Genomic DNA, 18,875 nt, shown 5'->3' with positions numbered 1-18,875 from the left:
AAGAAGCAGTTGAAAACTGACGACAAAGTAAGTACTGATGAGGAACGGAAGATTCTATCCATGCAGCGGTCAGAAAGAACTGGGGGGATCCATGTGCCTGTTTCAGTGGGCATGCACGGTGGAGGTGCTGTGCATGCCAACTGGGAAGGGCACAAAAATCCTCTTCCCTAGGATTTAGAAGTACCGATTGGGATCGCCGCAGGCGCACTATATACCATCAGTGTCAAGCACAGAGACTACAAAGATCATGCCCAAGTTCCAATTGAGATTTTGAATGCCCCCAGAATCTTTTGGTTGTTGTAGATTTTCCAGGCTGTGTGGCCATGGTCTTGGCATTGTGAGACCTGACATTTCACCAGCAACTGTGACTGACATCCTCAGAGGTGTAACCCAGAAAACTGGAGTTCTCTCAGTGTCTTGGAATGTTTCTTCATAAATTTTCCAATCTGACATCGGAGCCAGAACACCTGGAAACTGGCACCTCCACCGTGCATGCCCTCTGAAACAGGCACGTGGATCCCCCCAGTTCTTTCTGACTGCTGCATGGATAGGATCTTCTGTTCCTCATTGGTACTTAATTTGTCGTCAGTGTGAGCAATCGTGTCTACTGCATGTATGGAAACCATCTTGTGACAAATATAAGGGAGGTTACCGCTGTGGTAGGTAGCTGTGGTCCCAGAACCCTCACTTCAGCAGGTACAAACCTACAAACAGTGTTCAGATCCACCAGAAAAATACATCAGATGCTACGATCAGCAAAAGACAGAAGAGACCCCCTCACTTCTGCAGGAGTATACCGCATACCCTGCAGCTGTGGACAAGTTTAAATCAGGACCACACAAAGTAGCATCCAGACAAGAATATAAGAACATGAAAGACACTGCAGACTTGGCCAACCTGAAAAATGAGCAGTGGCTTTACATAGCCTAACTCAAACAGGGCACAGTATCTTATTGTAATACACTGTAATGCTGGACAACACATCCAGTTACTATGTTAGATTACAGAGAAGCCATTGAAATCCAGAAACAATTTCAACAGGAAGGAAGAAAATTTAAAAATGAATAAATAAAACACAAAATGCCCAATGCAGGGGTGTCAAACTCATTTGTTAGGAGGGCCGGATCTGACATAAATTGGACTTTGTGGGGCTGAGTCATTACATTTCCTAAAATGTTATGCCAGATAGCAGAGATATAGACTTTATAGAGGACACAGGCCAACACAATTAAATATATTAATTTTTAACTTAAAATACAAACTTGCTTAAAAGTCTTGCGATATTTTGTTTAAAATAAAGGAGGGATAGTGGGATTTTGCAATGCAATTTTTAAACTAAAACATCAAGAAAAAGCACAAAGATCACAGCAGAAACTTTAAAAAATAAAATGCTCTCAGCCTGGGAAAACATGAAATGGCAAGGCATTGCAAGATTCTCTCCCCCCCTGCCCCACAATCTACTCAGGTTAGCAATGGCTCTCCAGTGTCATATCCCCCTTTGGCTGTGGGTTACCAAGTTAGAGTACTCACTAGGCACTAGTTTTTACTCTACGGAGAATAGACAAAGCTGGCTCCAGGCATTTGCAATGACACAATTCCAGGAAGCTTTAGCTGGCCATAGGAATACTGGGAAGTTCCTCTCCATTGAAACACATAGGGCGTTTTCTCACAGAGCTTACCACGGAGCGACGTCCCTCTTCACCCTGCAGCGTCTGCGCGGATTTCCCACCAACTGCTCCGCAGAACCAGGAAGTGCCGGGCCTTTTGCGTCGCAAATGTAAACCACTAAAAACCAGTTTATGTTAGCGACGCAAAAGTCGCGGCTCTTCCTGGTTCTGCGGAGCAGTTGGTGGGAAATCCGCGCAGACACTGCGCAGTGAAGAGGGACGTTGCTCCGTGGTAAGCTCTGTGGGAAAACACCCATAGACAAAGTTGCAAAGAAAACCTGGAGTGGATTTTGTGTTCATATCTGCTCTGCCCAGAAGCCAGAGTGGGAAATCCATTCCAAATTTTCTTTGTAGCTTTGCTTTCAGCTTTAGCCTCTGCCCTCTGCAAAGAGAAGGCAGAGGGAGCTGGGAACTTCGTCACAGCCTTCGGAGCTTCACAGGGTGAGGACAGTAGGGGGCAGGGGGGAGAAGAGAGACCCATGGGCCTGATTGAAGCCCTCTGTGAGCAGGTTTGCTCCATGGGCTGCATGTTTGACACCCCTGCCCTACAGCTTACAACAGCACTACAGATAACATCAGGGCCAGATTAACAATTAGGCAAAGGAGGCACTCGCCTATGGGCCCCCATGCCTTTAGGGGCCCCGGGGCCAGCTTTACCCCACCCCAGTTTCCCCTGGCGGCTAGTTTGCCTCTTTCTCTATCAGCCCCTTCCCCTCAGCTTGCCTGTTTTGCCTCCTCCCCATAGCCTCCCCCTTCGTCTGCCTGCCCCTCACTCCCCGTCACTTCCCTCGTTGTTGCTTTGCTGTTTGTCCGCTTCCCTCTTCACCTGAAATCTCCCCGTTGTTTCCTTCTTTGTCTGCCTGCCCTGCATCCTCCCCATCTGCCGGCCCAGCCCCAGGGAAACCCATCTCTGGAGCGAGAGAAAACTGCTTCTGCGCTTGCTGGGCTTGCAAGGCACTTTCAGCTGAGTCAGGCTGGGAGGAAAGGGAAGCCGTTGCAAAACTTCATCTGGGCTCTGGTTGAGTGGTGAGCAGCGGGCACAGGACACTTCCCCCCCCCCAGCAGAAATCCAAATTGCCTGCAGCAAAAAAACATGAGAAAGCCAGCCAGGCAAACCAGCTCTGTCAGCTTGCCTGCCCTTCAGCAGCTCCTCAGCCCCTCTTCTGCATCTGGCAGCGCCAGGCCAGCCAACACTTTAACTCCTGGAAGGAGCTGAGGGCTGCTTTTGCTACAGGCTCAGCCCTGTTGCCAGAAATTTCTGGGTGGTGGGGCCAGGGCATAAATTTTTTTGGGGGGGGCCATGGAGGCTTGGCTGTTTTTTCCAGCGGCCAGTTGCCCAGCCCCAGCTCGCTTGCTCTCATGCTCTTGAAGGTGGGAAGAGCCTGGGGGGAGCGGCAGCAGCAAAAATGGGGCCGCGGGGAGAGCAGGGGAGGCAGGGAAGAGCCTGGGGAGAGCGGCAGCAGCAAAAATGGGGCTGCGGGGAGAGCGGGGGAGGCAGGGAAGAGCCTGGGGAGAATGGCAACAGTGAAAATGGGGCCACGAGGAAAGCTGGGAGGCAGGGAAGAGCCCAGGGAGAGCAGCAGCAGGGGAAATGGGGCCACGGGGAGAATGGGGGAGGCAGGGAAGAGCCTGGGGAGAGTGGCAGTGGGGAAAATGGGGCCGCGAGGAGAGCGGGGGAGGCAGGAGAGACCCTGGGGAGAGCGGCAGCGGGGAAAATGGGGCCGCGGGGAGAGCGGGGGAGGCAGGAAAGAGCCCAAGGAGAGCTGCAGTGGGGAAAATGGGGCCGTGGGGAGAGCGGGGGAGGCAGGAAAGAGCCCAAGGAGAGCTGCAGTGGGGAAAATGGGGCCGCAGGGAGAGCAGGGGAGGCAGGGAAGAGCCCAGGGAGAGCAGCAGCGGGGAAAATGGGGCCGCGGGGGAGACAGGGAAGAGCCTGGGGAGAGTGGCAGCGGCAAAAATGGGGCCGTGGGGAGAGCAGGAGAGGCAGGGAAGAGCCCAGGGAGAGTGACAGCAGCGAAAACGGGGCCACGAGGAGAGCAGAGGAGACAGGGAAGAGTGGCAGCGGGAAAAATGGGGCTGTGGGGAGAATGGGGGAGGCAGGGAAGAGACTTTCCTTGCACTGCTTTTAGCCCACTGCCTAACAGGCCTAAAGGGGTAACAAAAAATAAATAAATCCATACAATGCTACAGACGCCTGTGCCCAACTAGAAAACTGCAGTTCTCTTGTGTTCTGTTTCCTGCATTGATTATTTTTCCACTGGGAAACAGGAGATCAACCTAGAACTAGGGTTGTCGGGTCTAGGGTTGCCAAGTCCAATTCAAGAAATATCTGGGGACTTTGGGGGTGGAGCCAGGAGACTTTGGGGGTGGAGCCAGGAGACATTTGGGGCGGAGCCAGGAACAAGGGTGTGACAAGCATAATTGAACTCCAAGAGAGTTCTGGCCATCACATTTAAAGGGACAGCACCTTTTTAAATGTCTTCCTTCCATAGGAAATAATGAAGGATAGGGGCACCTTCTTTTGGGGCTCATAGAATTGGACCCCCTGGTCCAATCATTTTGAAACTTGGGGGGTACTTTGGGGAGAAGCACTAGATACTATATTGAAAATTTGGTGCCTCTACCTCAAAAAACAGCTCCCCCAGAGCCCCCGAAACCTCCAGAACAATTCCCCATTATACCCTATGAGAATCGATCTCCACATAGGGAATAATGAAGACGTTTCCCTCTCCCCGCCCCCCCCCCCCCTGTTTCTGGCGAGTCTGAAGCAGGGGATTGGCCTCTCTACTCACCAGTTGCTGCCAGCTTCTTCACAGCAACAGACACACCACTGAAGCCCTTCAAGTCAAGCCTCTGGTGATGCAAAGGCACATGGTCCTTTGCAGGCTGGGCGGGGCTTCCTCTCTCCCCCCCCCCCGCCAGCCAGCTGACTGGGGGGGCGGAAGCAGCCTGGGAAAATGGAAGAAAGGCTGCTGCGATCGAGGCTGGGTGGGAAGGTAAGGGCAAGGAGAAGCTGCTGGGATCATGGCCGGGTGGGAAGGGCTGCCATTCCCCCCCTCCCCCCCACTTTCCGGATTTTTGGGAGCGGGGGGAGGAGGCTCCAAATTGGGGAGCCCCTGCCCAGGCGGGGGATTTGGGAAGCCTAGTTAGGTCCCTTCTGGACACTGGCAGGCACTGACTGTAGAAGGTGAGCCCTCTGCCAGTGTGTGGTCCTTCACATGTATCCAATTATAAATCCTCAGTGTTGGACCTGTTTATAGTAGCCAAGGACAGAAGAATGCTTACCTTCACATGTGTCAGTCTCACTGCTAAAAATATAACCCTTTGGACATGTGCAGCTGTAGCTTCCAGGTGTATTTCGACACAGGCCATTGTCGCAAAGTAATCTGTTCACAGAACATTCATCAATGTCTAAAGAAGAAGTGAGATGTACTCATTAGTGCTCCCCTAATGGGCAAGTACGCCATCATACTGACCCAAACACATGCACAGCTCCTCACTCTTCAATTATAGTTTCAGAAAGGATAATTTTAAGGTCTTTTAATCAGGCTGATTTGAATTACCGCAGTTCTTACCAAGTTTTGATTTATCTATAAACCCACTACATAGAAATGGGCCATAATGGCATTTTCTAGTCATCAACTGTCTTCTTTTTTATTTGCTAATATATTTATTTATTTATTTATTACATTCAATTTATATTCCGCCCTCTCCGCAAGCAGACTCAGGGCGGCTCACAACATTATACAATATAATCAGTCCAATAAAACATATAAAACCATAATTTACTTATTTCAGTTTTAAAACCATTCTATGGTGCTGCTTCGGTACAATATAAGCGGTATTGAATTCTCAACTGTGATCACCAGCATTCTATAAGATGTCCAGTGGCAGCCCTTTTTCAATCAAACAGCAAAAGCCTGTTTAAACAATTCGGTCTTACAGGCCCTGAGAAACACAGACAAATCCCGCAGGGCCCTTATGGCTTCTGGAAGAGTGTTCCAAGGTTCTGGTGCTGCCACCGAAAAAGCCCTAGATCTCGTTACACACAACCTGGCTTCTTTTGGTCCAGGTGCGGACAACAGATTTTTTGTCCCTGATCGCAGTGCTCTCTGGGGGTATATGGGGAAAGGCGGTCCTGTAGATAGACTGGTCCCTGACCATAAAGGGCTTTAAAGGTTAATACCAACACCTTGAAGCGAACTCGGAACACAACAGGCAACCAGTGCAGCTCTCTCAGCACTGGCTAAATGTGCTCCCATCGTGGCAGCCCCATTAACAGCCATGCCACAGCATTCTGCACTAGCTGTAGTCTCCGGGTTAGCATTGAGGGTAGCCCCATGTAGAGAGCATTACAGTGATCTATTCTTGAGGTGACCGTAGCATGGATTACCATCGCTAGGTCGTTGCGCTCCAGGAAAGGGGCCAGCTGCCGCGCTTGCCGAAGATGAAAAAAAAAGCAGATCTAACAGTGGCTGCTACCTGGGCCTCCATTGTAAGGGAGGACTCAAGAAGCACACCTAAACTCTTGACCTTAGGGGCCAGTATCAATGGTACCCCCGTCAAGAGCCGGCAGCTGGATCTCTCCCCCCGGACCGCCCCGACCCAGGTAGAGAACCTCTGTCTTTGTAGGATTCAGTTTCAAATAATGAAAGGAAGACTAGGATTAGAAGCCAAGCCAGGCCTAGACAAATCGAGGGCTCCTGGGCACTATGATAATTTTTTATTCAACTAGAAAGTTCTCTCCAGGTCTCAGACCTGGAGCTGGCTCCCACATGCTAAAACACCTGAAACTCCATTGGAATTGCCATCCCTGCCTTATCACTCCTCATTGTGCTTCCCAGTTTAGATGGAAGACGGTATGTTTCTACTCCACTCCCGGTTTCTTTCCCACCGATTTTCTAACTAGGAGGCTGAGTAAGAAACCACTAGCTGGCTCCAGCCACCCACCATTCTCCCTTCCCATGCTAGGCAGAGGATCAGCCTTTGAAGGGCCCACAATCTGCATTCTAGCCACATACATAAGGCCATTTTGTAATTTTTGTATAATTTGTCGTGTTAAGATTTATGCTTAGCTTCAGTTCTGTTTTTAGATTTCTGATTGTTTCTACAATACTCATCCCTATTGTATTGTTTATTGAATACCCATTCTGTTAACAGTATTGACTCACTCTGTGTCCAATTGAGAAAGGTGGACTATAAATGATGGAAATAAATTTCCAGCTCAGAAAGCAGGCAGCCAAGACTCCATACATGCTGCCTTATGAATGCCTTCCCTGCCACTTACTCCTTTACTTACCTTTATCTTTTGATCTGTTTTGCAGCAAATGTGAATGGTCTGATTATAAATAAAACTGCTTCTGTTATCTGGGATGCATATATGATAAAACAAGTGTGGTTTATTAGATTAATAAAAATAATGTGAATTTTACTTTTTTACAATTTCTCACTTGCTTTGGAGCTATATTTTTAAAAATATTTGTAGATATTTAATTTTTTTACTGTTTTACATGTAGGCAGCCAAAAAGCAGTGTGTGATTTTTTGTCTTGTAAAAGTAAATAATGAGGTAGATTCCAGAAACTATGTAAGCCACCTCTCCAGAGACCTTGAGCCAACTCACATGACACTGAAAATATTTTCAGGTGGGTAGCCATGTTGGTCCGAAGCAATAGAATGAAGTTTGAGTCCAGTGGCACCTTTAATACCAACATAGTTTAATTCTGAGTATAAGCTTCCATGTACACGCACACTTCTGAAAATATTATATCTGTTATGATGAGCCTGGCCCCCAGGTTGTTTCTTTCTTTCTTTTTTTTTGCAGGAACGCACAGGAACACAGTTCCAGCTGGCTTGGCGGCAGGGGTGTGGCCCAATATGCAAATGAGTTCCTGATGGGTTTTTTTTTTAAAGCCCTGCTAGCCCCTAAAATTTTGAGCTGGCTCCTAGTTGCAAAGACACCTAAATGCCTGAGCCCTAAATGAACCATTTCAAATTTACTGCTGCGTACAAGCTCATGATTGTACAGCAGTTTTATATATACACATAGGCACTACCAGGGCTTTTTTTTAGCAGGAACACACAGGAATATAGTTTCGGCTCATCTGGCATCAGGGGTGTTGCCTAATATGAAAATGAGTTCCTGCTGGGCTTTTTCTACAAAAAAAGCCCTGGGCACTGCTATCAATTTTGCATGTTAATAAAACAAAATGCATAAATCTGTTTGGAAAATAAATATGTATAACTTGACAACATTCTCTCTCTCTCGGCTTGGCTTCGCGAACGAAGATTTAAGAAGGGTGCAATAGTCCACGTTTGCTGCAGGCTCGCTGGTGGCTGACAAGACCAATGTACCTTTTGAATGCTTACTCAGAGTAAATACAGTTGGAAATAAAGAACATGAGCACAAGAAGAATAACCATGAACACTGTTCCACAAATGCTTGCGCAAGGACTTTATGTCAAGCTGCAATACTTGGGTTCAAAAGAAGTCATCATGCTTCCACTAGGGTTGCCAAGTCCAATTTAAGAAATATCTGGGGACTTTGGGGGTGGAGCCAGGAGTCTTTGGGGCGGAGCCAGGAGACATTGGGGGCAGAGCCGAGAGCAAGGGTGTGACAAGCACAATTGAACTTCAAGGGAGTTCTGGCCATCACATTTAAAGGGACTGCACAAATTTTAAAATGCCTTCCTTCCATAGGAAATAATGAAGGATAGGGGCACCTTCTTTTGGGGCTCATAGAATTGGACCCCCTGCTCCAATCTTTTTGAAACTTGGGAGGTATTTTGGGGAGAGGCACTAGATGCTATACTGAAAATTTGGTGCTTCTATCTCAAAAAACAGCCCCCCCAGAGCCCCCGATACCCACAGATCAATTCCCCATCATTCCCTATGGGAATCGTTCATGGAGGTGCATGATGGCTCTGGGGGCGGGGCTTCCCCTGCCGGCCAGCTGGCTGGGGGAGGGGGGAAGCCTGTAAAACCGGGGGATCCCCCTCTGGGACCTCGGGATTGGGAAGCCTAGCTTCCACTTATGCAAGAGAATTTATTCAAACATAACACTTTTATTTAGTGCTGCTTTTCTTCTAAAACTCTAACATGTGTGAAATATTATGTCAATAAACAGAGGACACCTGCATATAAAGGGTTTATTTAAATTACTGCTAACTAAAATTATCATTTCATCTTTAATGCTTTAACCTTCATAAAGCATAACTGCAATATTTCTGAAGTAAATAAGAAGAAACCCCCACATTCTATATGTTGTGTTTTCAGGAATCTTAAGGAATGTATGACAGCTTTACCACTATTAAGCCCTGGTTTTACCCTAGTAAAAATGATGAGGTTTTTTTTAAAAAAAACAAAAACCCACAAACTTGCACTGAAAGCTTAGGTGTCAAGAGCAATCAATAAAATAGTAATTTGATAACAGCTTATCCAGATATCAAGTGGTATTTAAAAATAATTTATGTTGGCATTATATTAATATATCTACATGGTTTTATACAAATTAATCCTTCAATAAATACCCAACATATCAGTAGACTTGCAGCATAATAACACAACAATATAAAGCAAAATCAGAAACTAATATGGACTGTTAGATCCAACTCATTCCTGAAACAAATGGAAATATGTGTTCATTAAGGAAAGACCAGCTGCATATGTTATTGTAATGATGAAAAACATGAAAATTCAGTAATAAATTAGTAGCAATCTGTGGTCATATCACAGCAAAAGTCAATTCATTTCCATATATTCAACGTCACAGGCTGCTGCCAGATAAATAATTGTCACTGGTTTCTGTATGAACACAGTTTGAAGAACTTACCAATGCAACTTCTTCCTGAAACATCTGATTCATACCCACTGTTACAATTACAACGATAGCTGCCACGAAGGTTCTCACAAATTCCATTGGAGCAAATATCAGGATCTAAAGCACACTCATTAATATCTGTAACAATAATTAAACTTATTAATGCAGGTTATTGTAATTTGAACAAACAGGGGACTCATGAGGACTTGCAGGGGAATCTCATTTTCCTACCCTATGCTATTCCCTCTTTCCTTTGACTCAGCAGCTTCTATAGCCTCTCCTCTTTCCTGCTTCCTTATTTTTCTCCCATCCACCAAGCACCCTATCTATGTCTTGTTTCCCCAACCTTCAACTTTCCTTCCCTCTGGCAGCCTCTCCCATTTATTTTTCTCCCAACCACCTATTTTTTCTATTCTTAGTGTCTTTGTATTCCTTCCCCTTTACATGCCTCTTTTAGGTTTTTTTTTCCAGACAAATTCAGCCGTCATTGTTGATCTGCCTCCAGTAGGGTTGCCAAGTCCAATTCAAGAAATATCTGGGGACTTTGGGGGTGGAGCCAGGAGGCATTAGGGGTGGAGCCAATATCAAGGCTGTGACAAGCATAATTGAACTCCAAAGGGAGTTCTGACCATCACATTTAAAGGGACGGCATACGTTTTCAATTCCTTCCTTCCATAGGAAATAATAGATAAGGGCACCTTCTCTGGGGGCTCATAGAATTGGACCCCCTGGTCCAACCGTTTTGAAACTTGGAGGGTATTTTGGGGAGAGGCACTAGATGCTATACTGAAAATTTGGTGCCTCTACCCCCAAAAATAGTCCCCCCAGAGCCCCAGTTACCCGCAGATCAATTCTCCATGATTTTCTATGGGAATAAATCTCCATAGGGAATAATAGAGTTCCCAGCAGACATTTCCCTCCCCTCCCCCCGCTTTCTGATGACCCTGAAGCGGGGGGGGGGGTCTCCAAACCGGGGGATCCCCTGCCCCCACCTGGGGATTGGCAACCCTAGCCTCCAGGCTTCTGCTTTCATTGGATCAAGCTATCAATTCCCCAGCAGTTGCTGCATGACCCACAGTTCCCTCCAATTTCCCTTGTGTCTACTAGATTGTTTTTTAAAAAAATGAAAATCAAGTAGATGTGAGGAAAATTGGAGGGAGCCATGGGTAAAAATGTGGTTCTGCAGCAACTGGTGGGGAATTGATCACTTCATCTGACGAAAGCAGAAGCAGTGACTGTGGAATTGGTTTCAGTCTTTTCTCCAGATCTGACTGAAACTAAGGCTGGGAAGGCTCAGCAAAATGGCCATATGAGATCTCAGGTCCAAACGACATATTGTATACAACATGTGATTGCCACAGGGCGTGTGATTGCCAACGACATATTGTATACAACGTGTGATTGCCACAGGGGCTTTCATACCATGGGAACTCAGTTCTGGAGAACTATAGGAGACTGGGGCCTCAGCTGTTCTCCCCTCATTGTTTTCTCAAGTCGAAATACACCAAGGAGGTCTGAATACTTGCTTATGCAGCCCCAGCAGGGCAAATAATCCCTCACTGGCAAATGCATTTAATACTTGCATTTGAAGTCCCAATGGCCTTTTGGGTTAGGAAAATGGCACAGGAGAAGGCTCCTCGCCCCATGCCATGATCCCAACCCAACCCAGGCCCCTGTGGTGTTTCAGAATTGAGTCTCTATGAGACCTCACAGTTAGTGTCCTGCTCAAAGTCAAAAAGAAGAGCAAGGGGAACCAAATTCAACCTGAACAACATTAGGTACTCAAAAAGGTTGAGTTAGCAAACATTTTAAAAATTATAAAATATGTATTACACAGTGTATCAATTAGCAATTTAAACATTATACACACATATGAAATAAAAGTATCATATAATGCAGCCTATTGGATTTGCACATCAAATAATCATAAAGTCACAAAAGAGAATACTTCATAAAAAGCCACTATACCAGATGCATCTTCAAATCAGGTCCTTCTGATATTCCAGAACTGAGCTTGTATGAGAACTCACAGTTGTGGCCTGCTCCATGTCCCTGGGGAAATCTTGTGTTGTACAAAATGTGTACTTTGGTACTTGAATAGTCATCTCTTATTTATTTATTTATTTATTTATTTAGTCTTCTATCCTGCCCTCTCCGCAAGCGGATTCAGGGCGGCTGACAATCAATTCAAAAACATTCACAGTTGCAGTTTAAAATGATAAAATAACAATTTAAAATACATTTTTAGCTACTCTTAAAACTACAGACATGTTTCAGTTATGGGGTTTTTAAACCCAATGTTTGTTTGTTTGTTTGTTTAGATTTTTCTGCAAACCCAGACATGTTTCAGTTATGGGGTTTTTAAACCCAATGTTTGTTTGTTTGTTTAGATTTTTCTGCAAACCCAGGAATGCCACAAACTTGGATTTTTAAATTTTCAAAGCATTTTACTCTTGACATTGCAACATATAATTAATTGCCCATGGATAAAGACTGGTTGCTTTAAGTATATGCCTACATTTTGCAATACTTCGCCTTTTCTTTCCTTTATTAAACACTGGGAAAAAACCCATCTAGCCTTGCTCAGTTTCCTTGTGCAGTCAGCCAGCCAAATAAGGTGGCTTCAAAGAGGAGTTTGCCTGGGAATTACAATCACTTTGTTTATGTGAGGTAAGTTTTCAGAGATTTCAGTAGTGGGTACTGCAAGTCTTGAGGTGATACACATGTCCTGTACCACTCTCCTGAGCGCCCTTGAGAAAAGTAGTGGTTTATCAATCAGGGCTGGTGCATGGGAGTCGGTGAGGCAGGCGGCCACCTCAGGCACCACCTTGTCTACAGGGTGCCTACAGATGCCCTCTCCCACCACTCTGCTGCCCTCAGCTTCCCAATCACAGACGCCAGAAGCTAAGAGTGGTGGAACTGCGTGTAGGGTTGCCAAATCCAATCCCAGAAATATCTGGGGACTTTGGTGGTGGAGCCAGGAGACTTTGGTGGTGGAGCCAGGAGACACTGGGGTGGAGCCAGGGGGAGGGGGGAAACGGCGCCGGGGAGCGTGGCAAGCCGACCTGTCACGAAGCGGGTGACGCTGCTGCGCGGCTGCCGCCTCTTCTCCGCTCGCTGTGGCTGCTCCTCCAAGATGGGCTCAGGCTGGAGCAGCTGCAGTGGGGCGGGGGGGGGGGCGGCAGCAGCGCTGCGGCCTCGCCCGCTCCGCCTCTGGGGTGGAATCGGAGGGGTGGGTGGAGGCGGGCCAGGGGCGTGGGGAGCCGTGAGTCCAGGTCCTAGAAGGGCCTGGATTCGTAGCTCGCCATGCTCCTGGCCTGCCTTGCCCTCCCCTTCTCTGGTTTTGCCTGCGCTGCTGCTGCCTCTTGGCTGCTCCTCCGAGATGGGCTCAGCCTGGGCCCATCTCAGAGGAGCAGCTGCGGTGGGCGGGGAGGGGGCGGCAGCGGCGCGGCAGCCTCGCCTGCTCCAGGATCGGGCGGCTCGCCATGCTCCCCAGCGCCGTTTCCCCCCTCCCCCGTTTCCGTTTTTTTGGGGAGCGGGGGAAGAGGGTGGAAATCCTGGGGTCCCCTGCCAGGGCAGGAGGGTTGGGAAGCCTAACTGTGCGCCAGTTTGTGCTCTCCTCCAAACTCAGCTTCCTAGTTGGATTCGAGCAACCTCACTCTGAAGCTGCCTGCCCTGCAAGGGGAGACAGCCTTAGAGCGAGTATTCATACTGTAGGATCAACAGCATTGAAGATGGGCTAGTGGCAGTGAGGGATCCTGCCCAATCCAGTTCTGCTTTTGCTTCTTCCCCTCTTCCCCACCCATCATCTCTCTTTGTGTGTCTCTCTCACTCTCAGCCACAGTCTTTCTTGAGCTGGTGGAGTGGGAGAAGCATTAGAAGTCTCCCTGCCAAGAAAGTTTTAAGAGGACAGTGGAGTCCACAGCAAAAGAGGTAGGGGTGAGAAGCTCATATGTTCTTTTAAAATGTTTCCCTGCTATTTAGCCAATAATCCTCCCCAATCCCAGCTACTTTTGCTTCCTCCCCTCTTCTCCTTCTCTGTCTTTCTCTGTGTGGCTATTAGCCAGTCTATCTCTCATGGTCAATGTGGCAGGGCCTGGAGAAGATTCCTGTGGGAGCCATTTCAAAATGCATCAAAAGGTATTGGGGGGGAATTCAACCCTCCTCAATATTTTTATTTTAATTTTTCTGCAGACCCACAGAGTCTTCTGAGTCTGTAGAAAAACCTGTTGATGGATAGTGTGTTTGTGAAAATAAGTGTCAGCAAGCAGAGGGGACTGTTGAGAATTAAATATATAGGTAGGTGATGACACAGGATATATGAATTTATTACAAACAAGGGGAACCCTACCAGTTAATCAGAACCTTAACTAATGACAATGAAGATGATTAATTTTTTAAAAGAATGTCAGAGATAGCACAAACAAAACAGAAACAGCAAGTGTATCATAGTGAGGAGCAAACAAAGCCCTGAATGAATCCCCTGTACTACTAATGACGTCACCAAGTGTACAGAAAGAGCAAGTGTACAAAAAGAGGCAGAAGTCATGGCATGCTCTCTTTACACTAACAGTAGGTTCTTCCAAAAGGCAATGAAAATAGTAGTTCTGTAAGGGCTCACTACCAGTAGGTAAGACTCAGTGCTCCACCTGAGGTCCTTTACCACTAATATAGGCTACAACTTCAAAACATAAAAATAAATTAAAGATGTTTTAAAGTCATCACTGCATATTTTAAGAAATAACTTTGGATTTATTTTATTAATCTATTAATACATAACATTAAACAATGTAGCAAAAGTGAGTTTTGCCACAGGCAATATGGGAGCAGAATTTGGTCTCTCCTCGGGATTTCTTTCATTTTAAAAATATGGTACCATATTGCAAAAAATTTGGTAATTTGAAAAATAGAACTCTGCAGACATTATATCATTACATACACAAGACTAGTTATCATTTGCTTTAATCTTTGTAGGAGCATCTAACAAAATATTATGAAAGATTACCTCTTCCATCAACAGTAATTCCCACTCCACTGCTACACAGACCATGGAATTCAGCTTTTCACACAGAACGTAAGTTGATCCATAAAAGAAACAAGAGAGATTGTGAAATGTAATGTTTTTTTTTCCTCTTACTACTATGTAAATTCACAATTCTTTTGAAGGATCCATTAGCTCATCTGCTACTTCAATATCTAAGAACTCCACATGCCTTCACAAAAAAAAATTTTCAGACAAAATATCCATAAAATAATATCTATAGATCGTTATCCAAATATTACCATATTATACATTCTGGAATAAGAACTCTACCAACATTAGAAATTAAAATTTAATTGTAAGCCACATTGAACAAGACTCTGAAGAGGAGGTATAGAAATATCCTAAATAAATAAAAATACATTGTTACACTGAAAATAAATCTTCTCCCTTCTGAGAAAAAAAGGTGGCTTACCTGTAATTGATTATCTTCGAGTGGTCATCTGTGCAGTCCCATATATGTGCCTACACTGGACTCCATTTAGAAGCTTCAGAGTTAATCCCAGTCTTTTTGGCAGGCTTTCTCCTCTGCTCTGGGGAGCAGGCATTGACTATTCATGCCTGGAGCTGAAGAGAAAGCTGCCACCTGCTCAGTGGCAGTAAGTCTAATCAACTAAAGGTAAGTGACTGAGAGATGCCAGCAATGGGGAATGTTGAGCAGGCATGTATGACTACACATGACCACTAAAAGATCATTATCTTCTTTGTGGTCTCTGTGCAGTCCCACATTTGGGTGACTAATGACCTGGAACTAACCCGGATGGTGGGTGCTGGCAGTTCTATAAGACTCAAAACAGAAATATCATTAAACATAATAGAACATAACATGTCATTTCAGTTCAGGCTTATCAGAAGAAATCAAGATGACATCATTGGAAAATAGAGTGAAGGATCACCCATCCAAAAGAGGCATCACATCTGGCTCTGATGTCCAAGGCATAGGAAGAAGCAAATGTTGAGGGAGCCAACCAATTGGCAGCTCAACAGACATCTTCAACGGGGACACCAGCCAGGAATACTGCAGACGTGGAAATGGTCCTCATGGAGTGAGCCCAAGGGATGGCAGGTAAGAACTGCTTAGCTAATTGATAGCAAAGCTGAATAGTAGATGCAATCTGGGCTGAGATTTTATGCCCCTTTGTGAGGTTAGAATAGGATATAAACAGCTGAGAGTCCAAGCAAAAACTTTGTGTCCTGTCAAGACAAAGGCTAGAGCACTATGAACATCCAATGAGTGCAGCACTCTGGGCATCATCTGATGGGTCTGGAAAGAAAACTGGCAAAACAGTGGGCTGGGACAGGTGAAAAGGAGATATAACTTCGGTAGAAAGTCCGTAGGATGGAGGATCACCTTATCTTTATGAAAGGTGATGAAGGGAGCATCCAAACGAAGGCACAGAGTTTGCTTACCCTTTTAGCCAACTTAATGGCGGTATGGAAGGCAGTCTTACATGACAGGAGATACAGAGGGGCAGTAGCAATGGGCTCAGATGGTTTGTATATGAGCTCTGACAACATCACGGAGAAACTCCAATCTGGGACTAAAGTCCTTCTAGGTGGGTTGAGTTTCAACATACCTCTGAGAAACATTTTGGAAGTCCTGTGCAAAACTAGGAGCATCCATCAATTGGATCATGAAAGGAAGACGAGGCTACCAGATGAACTTTGATGGAAGAAAAACACAAACCTGTCTGATGGAGAGAGACCAGGTAGGATAGAATCTCAGATTACAAAGCAGAATGAGGGTGAATGCCACCAGCAGTAGCATAGGCAGTAAAATGCTTCCATTTAACTTCATACGACCAACAAGAGGAAGGTCTCCTAAGCATTAAGGAGAAAGTGAGATACCTCTGGTGGAAAGGTCAGTGTGAGATCCTCTAAGCAGTCCGGCTGAAGAAGGATGGGTCATGGTGGAGAATGCTGCTGCTTTGCTGGGACAGGAGAGTTGGATCCAGAGGGAGCCTGAGGTACCAGTCCCTAGATAACTGGAGCAGTAGTGGAAACCATGGCTGTCACAATCATCAAGGGGTGCTCAGGATGCAAGATATTTTGTCCTGGACAATCTTCTGAATTACCCAATGAATCAATGAGTATGGGGGGAACATGTAGAAGTGGGTTTCTGACCAGTGGTGAAGGCAGGCATTCCCTTGACAGTCCTCCATCAGTGGACTCCAGTAGTAGAAGATTGCACGTTGCATTGTCTGGAGAGGCAAAGGCATCCACAGTAAGCTGTCTGAAGGTGGTAAAGATCAGCTCGTGATGAGAGAGGCCTTTCACGCTCCGCTTGACTAGTATGGCTGAATGAGTCAGCTTGACTGTTCTGTAGACCAGGGACATGGATCACAGTCAAGTAAACATTGTGTAGGAGGCACCACTCCCAGAGAATGAGAGCCAGATGGCATAGCTTGGCAGAGGCTGTATCCCCTTGTGATCACATAATATATAGCCACCACATTGTCTGTGACAACCTGTACCACCTTGTCTTAGACTAAGGGCTAGAAAGACATCAACACTTGATGAACTCCCAACAGTCCTAAGAAGATGATGTGGTAGCACTGTTCAGCAGGAGACCAGCATCCTTGAACATGAAACTCCCTACAATGGGCTCCCCATCCCCATGAAGAGTGCAACTTGAGTCTCAGAAAGTCTGAAAGGCATGGTAACAGATTGTCCATTACAGTCCACCAAGTGAGAAAAGTGGTCATGTCATAAGGAAGTTCCAGCAGAGTGGACTGAGGGTCTGACAGTGGGTTGAAGTGGTGGTTGAATGTGTGAAGTGGTGAACCATGTGAGCAGCCTGTGTGGGAGACACAATGAATGCCTGAGCAGAGTCATGTAGAGTGGCTTCTCCAGAGTCCAGTCTAGAGTGACTGCCTTGTCCAGAGGCAGAAAGGCTCATACCTTCAGTATTTATCTGAACTCCAATGAACTACACCACCTGTGTGGGTTGAAACATTGACTTGTTGAGGTTTATACAGAGACTCAAACTCTGAAGCAGAGTCAATGTTGAGTGAACATCATCAACAAGCTGTTGTTACTAGAAGTCAATTGTCAACGTAAGGAAACACCAACACACCTTGAAGATGCAGAGCAGCTGCTACCGCAGCCATGCATTTTGTGAATTCCTCAGGGACATAGAGAGACCAAAGGGAAGGACCCGATACTGGTAGTGAAGAGGACCTACAGCAAAACAAAGAAAATGGCAATGCTGAGGCCTGATGGTGACATGAAAATATGCCTCCTTGGAATCTGTGGATGTCAGGCATGCTTGAGGTAGAATGAGTGGTAGGATGGACTTGTTGAGTCCTCTCAGGTCCATGAAGGAATACTTCACGCCCATCCCTCTTGGGTACCATGAAGTACTTGGAGTAATACTCCTGTCGGTGAAGAGAGCTGGGGACAAGTTCCACTTCCCCCTTGGCTAGGGGCATGGCAACTTCATCCATGAGGAAAACTGAATGTGGAGTCATCACAAAATGAGGATTGGGTGGTAGCAAAATGAACTCTATAGCATACCCCGCCCTGATGATGGTGAGGACCTGGGTGTCTGTTGCTATAGCTTCCCAGGTGGTGGGTTAAGAATCTATCCTGTTTCCTGTGAGTGGGGTCAAGGTGGTTAGAGTGGCTTCAAATCGGCAAACCAAGAAGTTAAAGCAACTATCTGGCATTCTGGCTAGACGTTTAGAGGAAGCTTGTTTACCCTTAGACTGGTAAGAGGTCTGGAAGACACGGACTGTTTCTTCCAGGACTAAGGTTCTTGAGGTTAGCACTGTCATCTTTGGTATGCCAGTTTCCAGGTTCTGACTTTTGTCTGATGTATGGTTGAGGACTAACAGACCCTGAGGTTATGTGCCCTCTTGTGGCTGTCATCTACAGAGGTTAAGGTTTCATCTGTAGTAAAATGAAAGAGACTTTCCCTGTCAAAGGGGAGATCCCCAACTTTGGTCTTAATGTCAGGTTGTAGGGTAGCTGAATGTGGCCAGGCATAATGTCAGAACACTATCAAGGTCACCAAGGTTCTCGAGAGGCAAGACACAGTATGCTGAATAGTGCTGATTTGCTGCTTGGATGCATAGACAATCTCTTGGGACCAGGACTTTTTCTGTAGAAAAAGCCCTGCAGGAACTCATTTGTATATTAGGCCACACCTCCTGACACCAAGCCAGCCAGAACTGTGTTCCTGCTAAAAAAAAGCGCTCCTTGGGACAAAGGTATAACTGTATTCTGGTGCTCTGCAAGCAAGTGAAGGATGAGATTTCTGAGCTGAGTAGTCAGATGGACACTGTAAGCTGTGAAATAAGACAAGTAAGTTTGCAGCTTAGCTACCACAGAGGTTAGCGAATAGACTTTCTT

The 18,875-nt window shown here is 46.1% G+C and overlaps 1 protein-coding gene across 1 annotated transcript in view; it reads right to left on the bottom strand.

The window, feature by feature from the left end:
- The window catches only part of FBN2 (fibrillin 2), a 363,281-nt gene that overhangs the window by 160,092 nt on the left and 184,314 nt on the right, over positions 1 to 18,875 (bottom strand). Inside the window, exons 17-19 of the mRNA XM_060263402.1 lie at positions 14,487 to 14,540; positions 9,494 to 9,619; positions 4,950 to 5,075 (exon numbers count right to left, since the gene is read on the bottom strand). Coding sequence (XP_060119385.1) covers positions 4,950 to 5,075; positions 9,494 to 9,619; positions 14,487 to 14,540 — 306 coding nt within the window. The remainder of the gene's footprint in view (positions 1 to 4,949; positions 5,076 to 9,493; positions 9,620 to 14,486; positions 14,541 to 18,875) is intronic.

This window comes from Heteronotia binoei, unplaced genomic scaffold (assembly GCF_032191835.1).
Source record: "Heteronotia binoei isolate CCM8104 ecotype False Entrance Well unplaced genomic scaffold, APGP_CSIRO_Hbin_v1 ptg000055l___fragment_3, whole genome shotgun sequence".
Lineage (NCBI taxonomy): Eukaryota > Metazoa > Chordata > Lepidosauria > Squamata > Gekkonidae > Heteronotia > Heteronotia binoei.
Note: the sequence above shows the minus strand (reverse complement) of the source record. Positions and strands in the feature narration are given on the sequence as shown.